Raw genomic sequence first — 18,291 nt, forward strand, 5'->3', positions numbered from 1 at the left:
CCACTTCTTATCCATAGGACCGGTGACATAGAACACTTGTTTAGCTTGGGATGCCATAATGAAAGGATCATCCTTATTATTGCCAACCTTACTCAGATTGACCAACGTAAATCCCATCTTATCCTTTCGGACACAATGGATGTTGTTATCAACCCAGTTACATCGAAACAAAGGCATTGTGAAATCAATGTAATATAATACCAATATTTCTTGAATAACACCATAATAAGACATTTTCCCTAAATAGGCTTTTTATCTTTTAAAGTAGCAAAGTACATTGCCTCAAATTCAGAACTCACACCACTATTTTGCATTGTACTCAACTCATCTTGCTCGCGGGTGTAAAAAGTATATCCATTAATGGCAAAACTGCTGTAAAAGGTGACCCTGACATTTGGACCGAAACCAAGACGTAGTAACCTAGGAGAGATGTCATCACCAGTTTGATTCGTATACTCTAAGACAATATTCCTAAACCACTCTCCAAACGTCTTCGTATGCTCGTTTGCAATCCACTTCTCGGTCTTGTTTGGGTGATCATATTTGAGCTCATCTTTGTGTTGTTGAATATAAGGTTGCACCTCATCTTCGTTGTTTAGCACATAGGTATGTGCTAAATGCAACATTTCACGTGTCACAATTTTTTCAACCCGGCCCCTAATACCTTTTCCGGTCATCCAGTCACTATGACGATTCTTAGGAACGCCAATCAACTCCTCTGGGAGAGATGAGCGTAACAATATGAAAGAGCTTCGTCTAAAATAGCGCGTTCAGCAATACAACCTTCTGGACGATACCGATTAGATGTATAGTCCTTGTAGACTTTCATCAATCTTTCGAAAGGATACTGGTATCTCAAGTACACGGGCCCAAGGTACAAAATCTCCCTAACCAAGTGAATGGTCAGATGAATCATGATAGTGAAGAAAGAGGGTGAAAAATACATTTCCAACTGACAAAGAGAGGTTACAACGAGGTCCTGCAATGAATCCGCGTCATCGGGATTGATGACTTTCTCGCATATTGACTGGAAGAAGAGACAGAATCTAGTTATAGCATATCTTACCTTTTCAGGTAAAATGGAACGAATAGCCACAGGTAGTAATTGTTGCATCAAAGTGTGACAATCATGTGACTTTAACCCGGTGAGTTTTAGGTCTTGCATTGACACTAGGCTTTTGATGTTCGATGAATAACCATGTGGCACTTTAATTCTATTCAAGCATGCACATAACTCTTTTTTCTCATTTCGTGAAAGGGTATAAGCCGCTGGCGGTTAAAATGTACGATTACCTCTCTTCTATGGTGCCAACTCTAGCCTAATACCCATCATTTTCGTATTTTCCCTAACTGCGGCGTTATCCTTTATTTTGCCGGGAACATTCAGAAAGGTATTGATAATATTATCACAGACATTTTTCTCAATGTGCATGAAATCGAGGCAATGCCTGACCTCCAGGTCAGGCCAATATGGAAGTTTATCAAAAAAATATGGATCTTTTCTTATACCCACGAGTAGACAATTTAGAGCCGCTCTTCTTCCCATAATCTATCTCAATATGCTTTAATTTCTGATAAACTTCATGCCCACTCAAAATTCTAGGAGGTTGACGAAGTTATTGTCTTCCATTAAATGTTTTCTACATCTTGCGATAACAATGGTCATAAAACAAGAACCTCCTACTTTCCATATACACATACTTACGGAAAGACTTCAAGTATTCAGACTTGATATCCTCCCCACATAATGGACAAGCCTCTTTCCCATGAACTGTGTGCCCAGAAAGGCCGCCATAAGCCGGATAGTCAGATATTGTACAAAATAAAATCGCTCTCAAATTGAAAGTTTCGTTCTTATATGCATCAAATACTTCTATCCCACTATCCCACAACATTTGCAAATCATCTAGAAGAGGTTCCAAATAGACATCTATACCATTTCCAGGTTGTTTAGGGCCGGAAATTAACAACGACAACATCAAATACTTTCTTTTCATGCACACATATGGAGGTAAGTTATAAATAGCCAACACTACTGGCCAAGTACTATGTTGGCTACTCATGTTTCCGTGTGGGTTCATTCCATCAGTGGACAACGCTAGACGTAAGTTTCTAGGTCCATTGCCGAACTCGGGATACTTAGCGTCGAACGATTTCCATTGCATACCATCTGCCGGGTGTCTTAGCTTTCCATCATTTATTCTTCCAGTTTCATGCCAAGTTAACATTTTTGAATCATCGGGATTCACATAAATCCTTATGAATCTTGGTATCACTGGAAAATACCACAACACCTTAGCCGAGATCCCTTCCTTATCCTTTTAACGCCACTCCAAACATTTAGGGCAATTGGTTAGGTTTTGATACAATTTCCGATACAATATGCAATATTTGGACATGCATGTATTTTCTCATATTTCATACCCACTCCTTTTATTAATTTTTTAGCCTCATATGTCTTAACAGGTTGAACATTACCTTCTGAAAGCAACTCCTTTATCAAGGCTAAAAAACTAGTGAAACACATGTCACTCACCCCATTTGGCCCCTTGATATTATACAACTTCACCACAGCCGATATTTTTGTGAACTTACAACCGGGATACAGAGGTGCTTCAGACTCACACAACTTCTCATACATGTTGTTAAGGTCATCCCAATTAATAGTGTCATCACCTACATCTTCAAAAGCATTCGACTCATCATCATTCTCTTCATTATCTATAGACCCAACATTCAACTTGTCTGCTTCCAACTCTTCCAACTCAAAAAACTCGGCAAACTCAGGATCATCAGTTAGCCTTTCGTATATCTCAACACCATCTTCTTCAACGCTATTCTCGTCCTCTAATGGTTCCCCATGAAAAATCCAACGTGTATAGGATCAACTAAATCTCCACTTTTCTAGGTGTATTTTAACGTCCGGAAAAGCCATATACCTAATATTACCACATCTTTCACAAGGAAATGGAATACTAGAAGAACCTTTCAAATTGTTCGCAACGACTTTAAAAAATTTGGCTAAACCATCCTTATAGTTGGGGTCACTCATATTTGCAGCAATCATCCAAGTTCGAGTCATTTTTCTACATTCGTAATATATAGGCAACTAATTCAGAAAATCCAGTAATAGGCAAACAAATAAACGAAATTCAGGAAATCAATTAAGCTAAATTATCAACAAATTAGATAATAACCCAACAAATTCACAAATTCAAAAATAATCGACATTCATAGGCCAGGAAATTGAACAATTCTATATTTATATATAGTTTGAAAATCTTAATAAGAAATAGTTAATAAGCTAAGAAACATATATACCTGATTGATAAACACGATGAGGGAGACAAGACGGTGACAAGAGTGACGGAGATGAAGATAGAGAGCGACGATCAGGGAGAAATGGAGGATGATATTTGTGTAGCAGTATTAATTAGCTTGTGTTTGTGTTTTGTAGCGTATAGCAGAATAAAGCGATATGTTGTTCTTTAGATCTTCATAACTTCAATAACAACGGTTATTGCATCTACAACCGTGGTTAAAACCTAATAACAACGGGTACTAATATAACCGTTGTAATTACTTTTCACTAATTTTGCGCCAAATTATTAACAACGGTTATAATGTATTACAGAGTAAACTGTTGTTATTAGTTTTTATATTAACAACGGTTTTGCAAGTTTGACCCGTTGTTAAAACCAATAACAACGGTTAACAACACATAACCGTTCTAATTAAGTTTAGTAAAATTCGCGCCATCCATTCTACAACGTCTTATGGTGATTTTCGTGAATAAGCGTTGTTAAAGGGTCGTTGTTGGTATCCTTGCTTGAACTCGAGATTGCTGACATTGCTTGTTCCTGTTTGCATAAAAACATAATTATTATCATTCTTTGTAAGATATAGAACATTATATTGTAGATTTTAGGGTATTTTATTAGAAATAACTTTGTTGCAGCATGTATGTTTTTCCACTTATTTATTGTTCTAGGATCATCACATAAACTTATGACTCCAGCCGCTGGATTTCTGCTCTATATTACATTCTTGATTCACACTTATTTTGACAATGAAATCCTTCTCTACTAGGGGCCTAAAATCAAGTGGTGGCGCAAGATTGAAAATCTGAAATGAACCACAAATATGTTAAGACGATATTGACAAAATGTTGTAATTTTTTTCCTGAACTTAATACTTCATTTAATTTGAGAAATACCTCATCTTCATCAAGTATTTGTTGTGCTGTTTTTCCAAGCAACTCAGTCATAGCATCGTACCAGATGATAAATTCACATAGTTTAGCGTTTACATACGTCACAAGGAATTTAACTTGGAACCTGTTTTGAAACACTAAACTGTTTAATCTTACTTAATTAGCTATCATTTTAAACAATCCCATCTTAGAAAGATAAATTTTATACCTTGGAATAGCTGATTGTGTCCCCAATTCCCCATCCCCTTTCAAAGTGCAAGGATTTTTGTTTGGTCGTTCTTTATCACAATACCATAGACCATCGTCTTTCTGATGAACTTTTGATCTGCATTCTTTGCATGAATTATAAAACCAACTGATACCAGATGTATCTAGTTCAACAAATGTTGCCATGGTTACATATGAACCTCCTTTAGTCAGATTTTGAATCTCCTCTAATGTCTTGATGTTTGCACTTGCGAGGATGGGAGGATGATGAGCTGCATTTTCTGGAACACCCAAGAGATTCTGCTCCACTTCAGCAGCTAGGAAACTGGTAAGGATCCATTGACAATTGATCAAATTTTTTTGTCAAAGCAATTTCAGATTATGTACTTTAATTGGACTGTAATTTTAATTGGATTGTAAAATGTTGGACTTTTTTTTTTCTGCACTCATAAGTTGTTTTGTTGGACTCATAATCGGGCTGCTAAATATGTGACTAAAAAAAACACCTAACAACTAAATAATTAATTAGTAGCATACAAATTACATGAAATTTAATTAGGTGTGAAATATATACCTGTTATTGAATTCATGAACTGCATTCATGTCAGAATTGACTACAACTTTACTTGCTCCCCATGTTGTTGTTATGCTCACTTTCCCTGCATAATATTATTCATGAGATGACATCCAATTTAGGTGAAATTATTATGTTAAGTGTATTTATATTTACATAAATTTTAGATTATTTTTACCTTCATAGATGGATCTCTTGATGAAAAGCAAAACCAAAGTTGGTTTCGTTTGGTTCTTGAAACGCTCCTCAATTTCAGTCATTTGGTCGACGTAGTCACCAAAAACGGTACATCACGGTTGCTGGTTCCTGAAACAAAATGTTTGTTATAAGATATTAATTTTGATTTTTAGAAAGATGAAGAGATAAAATTAAATTAATAGCAAGCCTATTATTGTTTGTTTCCTAGGACGATAGTCCTCCTCCTCTTCCCAATGTTGTTTACTTTGATTGGGTAGACATGTTCAAGCTTACCAATAACATCTGTAAGTTAAGCCATGCGTTATTGCGAATGCATTTTCAAAGGAATTTTGATAGGAGAAAATGTATAAGGTGCATACCAACATAGAGTTTGTCAGGCATAGCTCCAAAAAAAAAAAATCGCTGAATGTGTAAAGATTATGCACACAAAGAGGTATGTCTGCAATAGTAACTGGTACAACCCTTGTGCTGTACTCGAACCAGATTTTGCATGAATGATAAGTTGACATGTCGTATCCCAATTTGTTGGATGTTATGCCAAATTTTCTTATTTTGTATGTGTCCCCTTCATTCAGCAACTCCAGGAAAAGTTTGACCAATTTCTTCTTAATTGTTGCTTGTATAATATCTCCCTGGAAACAATAAGATATTAGTTAAACTTATAGTATAATTATACTTTAATTGTGCATAAATAATTTGTACAAAAAATGAGAGAACTTCATACATTCTGGTCCACCAAGATCAGTTCCACCCCGTCTAACTCTGTTGGATCAGTTTCCGACTTTTTCAACCACAAATGCATAACCCTGACGGTGATTTGCTCTGTCCTTGCCGTACTCTGAACGATTTCGAAGATTGGAATGCTTTGAATGTTTGCCATGATTACTGTTGGTGTTTTGGTTTGTGTAGATGGTTTAATAATTCGGTGAGATAATTTATATTGCAAATGACCTAATTGAAGGTCAATAGAACTGTTGGTAACTCCTCTAACCCACTTTGCCACTCCTCCACTCATCCACTATGTTTTTAACTGTTGTGAAACTGTGTTTTTTTTATAATGGTGGGTTAATTATGTCAAGGTGTAGGCCTATTCCAATCTGATGATGGCCCATGATAAGATGATGATATTTTGGCCACAGTAAAGGACTTGTGGTAGCGGAAATTACTCGGTAGCCTATCATTGCCACCTTCCGAAAATGAAATGGCGGTTGGTAGATAGTTGCCGGAAATTTTTGCTCCAAGTTAATTCTCGGTGATGATTGGCTATTTGTCCAGATCTGAGAGAATATTAAAAATTTAATTTATACTTTACAAATTATACCGTTAAATGTAACATTTTTTCTGATTTTTAAATATATAGTTTTAATTAATTAAAATTGAATTTATATTTCCTTTATTTTTAAAAAATTATTTTAAATCGAATTTAAATTTCCTTTAAAAAAAATCAGTATATAATATTATTAGTTGAGTTTAAAATATAAGATTAGTGCAACTATATGAATGATTGAATAGAATAATGATTTAAAAATCAACAGAAGCGATAGTTTTAAATTCGAGATTATATTTTCTTAAGGATTTTGTTAAATATTTTATAATTTCTTAAGGATTTTTTTTATTTTTTTTCATTTACAGATAATTTATAATCGCTTTTTGTAATTAGAATTTTACGTTGTCGAAAATTAACATAAGCGAGGTCTTTTTCTTGTTATTTTAATATATTACTGTAGTAAAAAGTTTACTAATTTTTTTTTGTATTGTATTAGTTGTAATTTGTCGTTATATATTATAATGTATATATTTATTGTAATGTTAAAATGATGTACTTTGTTGTTATTTATTGTAATATATATAATAATATAAAATATTCATAATAAATTATTCATTATTCATTATTCATAAATAGTTTATTCGTTAATAAATAGTTAATTCGTTAAATTATGATTCATTATTCGTCTATAGTTTATTTGTTAATAAATAGGTTAATATATTTGTTAATTAGTATTTAATTCGTTAAATTATTAATAAAATTTTCCGTTAAAATCAAAAATGTAATATGAATAAATATTTTCAAAAAAATCATAAATGTATAATCATCATAAACGTAATCATTTACGTACAAAAAATTAACGTACCACACATCAGCAGCGACGATTTATTTTTTAATTAATTCCGTAATTTTTATATGGGTCCCGCATTTCACATTTTTTAAAAAAAAAAAGAAAGCTGTACCAGATGACGTGGATCGCACAGAAAGTCTTTAAATGATCTTGTACTTATGAAGATAAGATTGTCAAATTCTTTTTTCCCCTTTATTTACCATTCACAAATAAGGCTGTTATGGATTTAAACATGACAACCAATTTAGAGCATGTTTGGGCTCGATTCTCAAAAATGAGTTTTTGCTTTTCAAGTTTAATTTTTCAAAAGTGTTTTTCAAAAGTAGAAACAACAAGTTGCTGCTTTTATTTCTATGGGCAAAAATATGGATTTTTGGCTTTCATAGAATTTTTTGTTTAACTTTTAGAAAATAGTATGTTTGGCAAAAAAGTGTTTTTGAGCCCAAAAACACTTTTTCAAGCTAGGCCAAACACACACTTAGTCTAATTTAATTTAATTGGTTTTACCCATTCGGTCAGATTTAAGTAGTTTACCACTTTAGTAAAACGGGCATGACTAAAATAACAAAAAGGGGCAATTTTCCTGAATTTTATTCAAACTAGATTTCATGCCCGGGCGTTGCCCGGGTAATATCGTAACAGTTTCTTTAAATTTGCGACTTCAGATATTAGGTTAAAGTGGCTTTTTTAGGCGACTATTTACCCATTTCTCGTACACATTGGTCAGAAGTTGAACTTCGGTGAATCTAATCTATAATGAGAAGAATATTAGCAAAACTTTCTTGGATAAGCGAATGAGGTTATACATATTGATTCTTGAGAGCCAACATCAAATTTCTTATGCAAAGTTAATAATTCATCTTATATCTGAAACTGCCCGCCTTTAGATAAAGTAAATTTTAAATGTTATGTACAAATTGAGCAATTTTTTGTAAGTCGATTTTACTAGCATTACTGCAGTTTTTAATGGTAAAAAACCACGTAAATATAATGTTACTAAACATCTTTACACGGGTAGTTATGTAAAATAATGCAAAATATTACATTTAGGTAGAACCTCTAAGTTTATATGAATACAAAATTTAATTTTTAGCCAATTAGTGCCTTGAAAGTAGTCTATAAATACTACCCGACTGTCTTGTTATAAGTATATAACTTGCACTTATTAGTTGAACTATACAAATACAAATGGGTAATGAATAATTGTTCCCTCCTTTTCTTATAAGATTGGACCAATTAATTTTTCAACACAAAATACCAATGACTCCTAATTAATTATCAACAGTGAGCACTAAATATTTGAAACACATTTTACGAATCACAACCAAAACCTCTTTTTTGTAAGTGTTATGGTAGACTACTGTAATCAAATTGAGACAAAAGCTCATTGAAATACCAATGACTCCTAATAGATGTATTCTTAATTAGAGACATATAGAAGACTATTCTTGTTGGAAATCACTCCGTTTAGGAGTAATAATAATACTCCTATTTAGAAGTTAAAAATTCTCATTTAAGACGGTCTTAAACTTAAAACGGGTCAAATACCTACAAAATCACATGTTAAGTTGCCTAAGAAATGCCAAAGTTTTATCTTTATTATCACCAAGTGGTATGACCCGTCTTAAGCAAGACTTAATTATCACCAAATAGTATAACCCGTCTTAAACTTAAAACTGGCAATAGCAAGACTTGGATAGAAGTTGTTGACTTGTGCTTAGCTATTTAAGCTTTATAAGCTTAAAAAATCTTTTTCATAAATATTAAAGCAACATGTTCACGTACACTAAATACTCTATCATTACAAATGATCATGTACTCCATATATCTATTATGTACAAAATTGTGCTAACCGGGTTAATTTAGCAGACCTCAGCAGTACAAAAATCACAATCGTTCATCTAATGATCTTCACTAATCTTGAGTATAATTACAAAATATCAAGATAATTATGTCAATAGCAGAAGAATTCCATGGCAGAAGCACCATCTTCTACTATCGCTAATCGATTGATCAACTGCAACTCGTCATCTCCAACAAATTTTATATCATTCAAGTTAGAAATATCAATAAAAATTTTGAACTCGAACTCAGCAACATCAGAGCAACATCGGATTACTGAACTCGAAATCGGCAACATCATCCACAAACGGGCTATTAATTAAGCCCTTGATAGCCTAAATGGCCAAATCATCAACATTAAATTCATCATTGTAATCAATATAAGCACCGTCAAATCCGCACCCAGAATCCCGAGTTTCATACGAATTACAAAACTCTTTATTATTATTATTATTATTATTATTATTATTATTATTATTATTATTACCTTCCTTGATCCCATTAATTCTCTTGACACATTCAACTTTTGCCGTCAAAACACCATTCAAATCCTTCAACCCATTTTATAGAAATCGGGTTTAACTTTCTTGCACTGCTTCTTCTTCCCACGATGACAGTAGCATAATCAGATTCAGAACACCATGCTTGTGGCATGTTGGGCATATCATCACTGTATAAGATTACCGTAACCTCGACGTCGCAAAGCGTGGTAAACTGCTTAGCCGTGGTGCTCTTTACTTTGTTCTTTTCGTTCTCATTCCTTTGTTAAGTGGCGGGTATCACACATGTAAGATAAATTAATAGGATCATATTGTATAGGGTACATACCTTTAGCGGAAGTCAGATCGTCTGGAGCGTATAATAATAATAATAATAATAATAATAATAATAATAATAATAATAATAATAATAATAAGAAGAAGAAGAAGAAGAAGAAGAAGAAGAAGAAGAAGAAGAATAAGAATAAATAATAATAATAAGAATTAGTATACTAGGATCTTCTCCTCTCTCTTCTAGGTTTTCCTTATGTTTACAATCAATGGGGCATGTCAACCCAACAACCTATTTATATAGGTTAGAGGTATTCTAGACAGGAAGAGAGAACTAGCCATAACATAACTGTATTTGGGCCCCCCCCCCCCCCATCAGGCTGCCCACTGTATAATAAAAATGCCCTACACTTATCAGTACCATCACACTATGTCTTTTAACTCTTGTTGAGGCATGGACATAGGCCTAATGGATCATATAACTGTAGTGGGCTTTACCGGTCACATTCAACCCGTTTTCATAAATAAGAAAACCGATTAATGGAAGTCCAAATCCAACATTCTCCCACTTGGGCGACATTTGTTGGTTTTATTAAAAAAATTTTGTTTCAAGAAATATTTCGAAAACTTTTATTTTGTAAAACGACTCTCGGGTTGAACAACATGGCCATTAAAAACATCTCAATCAACAGAACTCGGTCCAATAAGCAATTTAATGTGAATCATAGCGGACATAGTACAATTAAAGTTATACAAGACCTTTCATGATCACAACACCAAAAACTTACCGACATGAGTCCCAAGTGTGACAAAGTGTAGTGCGGTTTTAGCATAATAGATCCAAACTTTAAGATAAGCATGCTTAACCACATTCGGTCACAGCCTCAATTAAGACCCACTTCTAAAGAAGTATTCCCCTTTATTACCTTAAAAGGTAAATACCACTTAAGGTATGTTTATAATCATTAGAGATTAAACCACCCATTAAAGGGTAAATACACCAAAACAGGCAATGGCTAAACAACCAACATTCATTAAAGGATAACTCCACCCACTAATGGGCAAATAAACCACAACTGGCAATGGCTCAACAGTCAATATCCATTTCAGAATAAATCCACCCACTAAATGGGAAAAACTTTAATGCACAACATCTCTTAACGAGACAGGAACTGAACTATAACAATAATCATACATGCATTAAGCTTGTATTTAACATGCATACATTTAGTGAGAATTAAAACATCAACCTTATTACTGAAAACATATATACAGTACCTCAAGTACCAAAATATATCAATTACAACTCCCACTAATTCAATGCATCATAAAACTCATATCTTTAACATACTTTTCAAAACTCAATAACCATGAGTGCTTTAGTCAATGGATCCGCAATCATCTCCTTAGTTTAAAAGAGACACAAACTCGACATTTTCAAGTTCTACCCATTCTTTAACATTGTGAATTTTTAAATTAAAAACCTTAGATTAGACACATTTCACAATATCTCATATCCTTAGCATGATGAGCAGTTATATATATATATATATATATATATATATATATATATATATATATATATATATATATATATATATATATATATATATATATATATATATATATATATAAAACAAGCTATAATCTTTGTTTCCTTAATATAGGTGGATAGCTGGACAGTACATTATGTTTGACACACTTTCAAGATATAGCACCAATCCTATACCGGATTTCATATCATCAAACATAACCTCCAAGGTCTAGTAAACTTCAGCATTCATCAAATTACCAACAACACTATCATAAGGAATATCCTACATAGTGTTCTCATCAAGTCTACTTTAAGGACGACATTCATTCTTACTTAAATTGTCACTTTTAATTATGAGAGTTACACCATATTTACTCAACATTTCTCCCTTGAGATAATCCTAACATTCTGTTAGACAAGTCACACACAATCTTAATACCAAGCACAAAACATGCTTCCCCCCAATCGTTCATGTCAAAGACAATGAAAAGATTTGCTTTTATGTCATGCAACAAACCAAGATCATTACAAACACGTGAAAGACATCAACATAAAGAACAAGGAATATCAATTCAATATCCTCCCACTGATCTTGTAATATATGCAAATATCATTAATATTTTCAGCAAGTCCATTAGACTCCATAAATTTATGAAACTTTATATATACCACTCACAAGAACTCACAAGAAACTTGTTTCAATTCATAAATTGATTTCTTCAATTTACATACCATATGTTCTTTAACTTTCTCAACAAAATCATTCAAAAAAGAACACTGAGAATATCCATTTTAATATAATTTTAAATCATGAATAATGAAAGACCTAAGAATCCTTTGAAGTAACAGGTGAAACTGTTTCATTGAAATTCACACCTACTCTTTTTAGTATAACCCTTTGTCACAAATCTCTCCTTATGTTTCTTAACAACACCTTCAAAATCCAACTTTATTTCAGAGATTCACTTTACACCCGATTGGATTAAAAAACAAAACCCACTAGAGTAACAATTAACTCCTAAACTTTATTATGTGTCTTATCGATTACTCCCTCCATTCAACTCCACTTTACAACTTTCTATTTTGCGCACTATTCACAAACGGACATTCAACTTCAATTTTCTCTCGATACATAAGTGAAAATATATTCATGTGGGATCTTATTTGATTCGTCTTTAAGAGTACATTAAAAATATTTAACTTTTATAATTTTTGCAAATACGCAGCTAATGATATTTATCGTGTAAAAGTTGCGTTGGCAAACGTGATAAAAGAAAGTTGTAAAGTGGAGTTGAATGGAGGGAGTACATCTCATCATACATATATAACCTCTTTTTATTTACACAAATTCTTGTTTGTGACGGCACATATCCGTCACTCTTGAGTGACGGATACCATTTTACCTCACAAAGTACCCACTTTTTCTCTCTCTGCAACACTATTCATGTGGTCCCCTTTCTCCACTAACCCATTTTGTTACCATTTTATCTCACAAAATATCCGCCACAAATGATAACCCGTCACAAGGGAGACCAATTGTTTTATTTATCTGCTTGCACAAAATAAATACCTTATTTATAGGTTATAACCCTAACTATTTCACTCAAGTCATAATCAACTTTCCCCGATATAGACAACAAAATCACCATAGTTAAATGCTTAAAGCCTTTTTGAAAACACTTTAAAAGAAAAAATGCAACAACGTAAGGGTTATGAAATAGCATTATTGGTCATCATACTTCCCCCATTAGAAAAGGAAGAATAAAAAATTTTCTAATGCATAAATAAAAGACTAACAAACTCATGATGAGACAAACGGGTCATTTGTTAGGACAACAAGTCTCTAAACCATTCTCTAGAAAATTTAACTGTTATATACTCTACAAATCTTAATCTTTAAAATTTACAGGATAAGTAACAAAAAATTTAGGAGTGGTTTCGGGATCAAAATTTTTCCAGAAGGATTATAAATATAAATTTTCAACTTAGCTGACAACCACACACCCTAAAAAAGTTCAAACTTGGCTTTCATCCATCCATAGTTCATAAGACACTTAAAAAAAAAAGTTTTCAGGTATTGGGTCCAAGATATATAAGACAGATGTAAAAGCTTTACTTTACCTATAAACTGTTAATTTGTATCTCGAATCAAACTCCTCATCCTATCCTTATAAGTACAATTATAACGCTCAATCACGCCGTTTTGTTCAAGAAGACTTGGCATCATATATTGTCCAACAATAACTATAAAACAAAAAACTCATATACAACCATGAATCACCATGTTTAATTTGACATAACAACTTTCCAACTAGGTATCATCTTTCAGTCTTAATAATGGTCATACATAATAAGCTCTAAACCTTAACAATAAATACTTTAAACTTAATAAGAGCCTTAGAGTTACTACTTATAAGGTAAACATAACCTCATATAGAACAACCATAAATGAATGTGATATATAACGTCTTCCCACAAATAGTAGTGGTTCACTAATGTTAGTATGAATATCCTTTAAGAGTTCCTTAAAATTAAGTCCAATTTCACATTTGACAAGTCCATGAATTTTCTCTTTAGAAACATGGCTAAGAATCTTATGCCATAAAATAAAACAAAATAAAAATTCTTTGGTCAATCTTCTTTTAGTTCCAACAATCTCAACATTCAAGAAAATATAATGGGAAATCAAATCCAATCCAATTAATGCAAAACATCACAAAGGAAAGCATTTTCAATCATATGAGAGTTATAAAATAATTCAACCTTTTAATTATAAGTGACCAAACGAAATCCACACATGTCTAATTACGAAATAGAAATCAAATTTTGTCTCATATACGACACATAAAGAAAATTTTCTAGAGTCAAATAAAATCATGAACTAAGCTTTAAGACAACTGTTCTGATGAAATCCACATCAAGTTTCCCCCCGTTCATTGCGGACACGTTGACTATAACCTCACTTAGTGTTTATTTATTTTGGAACCCTTTAAGGAGAATACAAACATAAACAAATGATACACTATCTAACCATCAAGAAAGAGGTGACACATCTACTAAACATGATTCAAAACAAACTGAGGCCAATAAATTACCTGTCTTTATTATCCTTGCTAACTAGACTTTGTATTTTAAATACTTTATTAATTTATGGCCAGTCTGATCGCAAAACCAATAGGTAAGTCCAATAGTAATACTAGATTCTGTATTACTCTTAACCACATTACCCTTGGAAGTATAACACGGACTGTACTTTTGATAGAGACCAAGTTTGTGCTAAGGATTAAAATTATTCTTTTGGAACTTATTCTCTTTAGTGTTCTTGTATAAATGTTACCCGACTTCCCCTTCGAAAATAATTGCTTTATGAACAAGTTCACAACTTCTTACTTTATCTCCTTTTCTTTTCACTACTCACCCATATAAAATAAGTCATTGACGGTCCATGTATCAGTTTGGGTAGTAACCTATTTTGAAATAACTCCTTCCCGGGAAAAGAATTAAGAATTTAACCGACTAAGAAAAGCTCAACAATTAGATAACTTGAGTTTAGTGAGACTATTCGTTGTATCCTCGGTTTAATAATATAAAACTTTAATACCACTAACCCCAGACATCGAATTTTCAATATCAACATACACAACTTATGTACCAATTCCCACCTATAAGGGTGATAGTCATTTTAAGCTTGAGTACTCTCATGTACGAGTGCAAGAGGTTTGTACCCAGTTAAGTAGATATATACATATATTAATCAAATAAACCAATGACCAACTTAACATCACTTTCCACTTAACAAAGGTATTCTCATTTATACTCTTAATGGCACAAATTTCATTCCTCAAAGAAAATTTGTTGACTGAAATAATAGATCAGGGCCAATATTAGCATGATATAGGTATACTTGCTTTATAACTTTATACAAGAATATGCTAGGGGAGTCGCAATATTCTCACAGGAATTCATATTATATTTTATGCACTCACCTTGGGGCAAAATACACAAAACACAATAACTACCTCCAATAGGAATCAAATTATACCTTATGCATTCCCCTTTGGGCAGAATACACAAGACATAATAACTACCTCCAAGTGAATAGACAAGGAAATTTCTCAAAAAATAAATCACCTTTGGGCAAATAAATTTCCAAGAAATAAAATTATTACACTTGTATTTACTCAACCACTTACTTAAATTAACTTATACAACTTCTCCCTTTGGGCAGGAAATTATAGAAACTAATTTAAGAAGCACAAACATTCCGGAATCCTTATGAATTATTTTAAATATTGATAGATAGCCCGCTTTGGCCAAGCTACCCACCGCAATTAAAATAAATCAACGAAACAATACCCATATATTTACATACATGCTATTTCCAGTTTTGAACTTTGTCAATAATAGATGAGCGACATGTTATTTGTCATTAAGCATTCGTTTTCATGATTAAACTTATTGCGGGTCAAAGTACATACGTACATTACTCATTAAAATCTAATAACAAAGTGTAAAGTCACGGCTTAACTTCATTATACATTGCTATATTTTTCTTTACTGACAACAAGATTTATATGATAAACTGACCCGAAAGAGGGAGGAAAAAAAACGTTATTAGAGAGCCACCACCAAAAACACAAATACAAAATTTAATCAATCATTAAAAGACAAAAACCAAAAAAGCACGAAATCCAATTGATCAAATTGTGTTTACACACAACAAACGGAATTACTTGACAAATTGACACCCCCATTGACAATGTTTCAAACAGCCGACAATTGTTTCATACATGCTCCGTAATCAAGTACTTGATAACAATGGGTTTCCTATTAAACTTATAATCACGATGATTGGATGCCCCAATTGACATTAATTATATCGATCAAACGATAAAATAATAACAATAAACCCTAGTATAATCCTGCTCTGATACCACATGTAAGATAAATTAATAGGATCATATGATAGTAAGACATACCTTTAAAGCAAGGTCGATCGGATCGTCTGGAGCGTATAATAATAATAATAATAATAATAATAATAATAATAATAATAATAATAATAATAATAATAAAATAATAATAATAATAATAATAATAATAAAATAATAATAATAATAATAATAATAATAATAATAATAATAATAATAATAATAATAATAATTAGTATACTAGGATCTTCTCCTCCCTCTTCTAGGTTTTCCTTATATTGACAATCGATGGGGCATGTCAACCCAATAACCTATTTATATAGGTTAGAGGTATTCTAGACAGGAAGAGAGACCTAGCCATAATATAACTGTATTTGGGGCCCCATCGGGTTGCTTTCATCGTATAATAAATGCAGCCCTACACTTATCAGTACCATCACACTATGTACTTAACCGTACTGACTGAGACAGACCTAGACCCAATGGATCATATAACTGTAGTGGGCTTTACCGGTCACATTCAACCCGTTTATTAAACTTTCTTTTGTTTAATGAGGCGTTAACGAAGCCGCCAAAATAATCACCCGACATATATAATTAATGGTTTACAATTTTGCATTTTCATCTTTATTTTAATAAGTTTATTAAATTTCCTACCTAAAAAATTTCCTATCTAAAAATTTGAATTGTAGGTGAACTCTCTTTTTTTGCCTAGTTTTGTAATGAGCAAATATCTCTATAGGAGTCTTTTTATCCCATTCATTTGTTTATTTTTTTATTTTTTTATGACAAATAATTTAAGCGAATGGAGTAATGAAAAATGAACAAAATATATACTGCTCATGACCTCTAATTAAGATGGTTGAACTTATATACCACCAGTCAAATAAAACTTAGTAAGACTGAACTATAATGATTGTAAAATCATTAATTTATTTATAATTCGATTTGAGCATTTTTTGCATGCGGAAGACTGGATTGTTTTGCAATTCAATTGCTTTATTTGATTTTGAATCTCTATTTATTGCTCATGTGTTATTTAGAAGGATATAACCTTGCACATTCTTCTATACAAAAAAAACTCTCATACTTATCCAACCTAGACTTAGCTATGCCAATAACCTATTATTAGTATGACTTGTTGGAGTGTTGGACTATAGAAAAGGTTTAAACCAAGTAATCTGTTCATAAATTTGTTCTATCTTTGTATCTTACGTCCTTTATGATTGCTTTATGATCAAACTTTGAGTATCAATAATTTGAATTTGGACTCTCTCGATACCGAATCTAAGTTGTGTACAAAGTTAGAACTTATCGTGATTTCCTAAATCTAATCAACTCATAATATGATGAATTAATTTTTCAATATAGACTTAAATATTAATTAGTGTTTTAATAAATCGAATATAAATCAAATAACAGTGTTCTAATTTTCTTGAAGACTCAAATATCGCTTAAAATCTCAGTTTTTAATGTCGGAGCTTATGTCGGAGATTGAAAGTCATTACCTAAAGTTGGAGACCCATTGTAGTTGCTCAAAATAATGTCAAAATCATGGTAGATATGAAATTTGGAGTATATATGTTTGTCAAAACTTACTGACTGAATCACTCATTTAAGTTTACCTTATGGCTATGCCGTTCTATAGCTTTAACAACTTCGTTATAATTGGTACGGATAATTGATACGGAGGGGAAATATAATATCACAGATTCACAATACACAAAATATTTACATACCTTAACTGGCATAACCAATCGAGCAAAAACGATTAGAGAGAGTTTGATCAAAACAAACTGTATCAATTAGAAGATAATTTCAAGCACTGATAAACTTGTAAGAAACAAATATACTCCCTAGTTATTTAAAGTAAAGAAGCAAATCCTATAACTGATAATGACTCCC

At 32.3% G+C, this 18,291-nt stretch overlaps 1 protein-coding gene across 1 annotated transcript; it reads right to left on the reverse strand.

Annotated features, from left to right (window-relative positions):
• Window positions 1-3,996: 3,996 nt before the first annotated feature.
• LOC141629128 (uncharacterized) lies at window positions 3,997-6,072 on the reverse strand. The gene is made up of 6 exons (XM_074442180.1): window positions 5,917-6,072; window positions 5,620-5,824; window positions 4,995-5,079; window positions 4,422-4,745; window positions 4,217-4,337; window positions 3,997-4,125 (listed from the first exon to the last, which is right to left on the reverse strand). Exons 1-6 carry the CDS (start codon window positions 6,070-6,072, stop codon window positions 3,997-3,999), a joined length of 1,020 nt encoding a protein of 339 aa, XP_074298281.1.
• Between the last annotated feature and the right edge of the window lie 12,219 nt (window positions 6,073-18,291).

Source organism: Silene latifolia, chromosome Y (assembly GCF_048544455.1).
Source record: "Silene latifolia isolate original U9 population chromosome Y, ASM4854445v1, whole genome shotgun sequence".
Lineage (NCBI taxonomy): Eukaryota > Viridiplantae > Streptophyta > Magnoliopsida > Caryophyllales > Caryophyllaceae > Silene > Silene latifolia.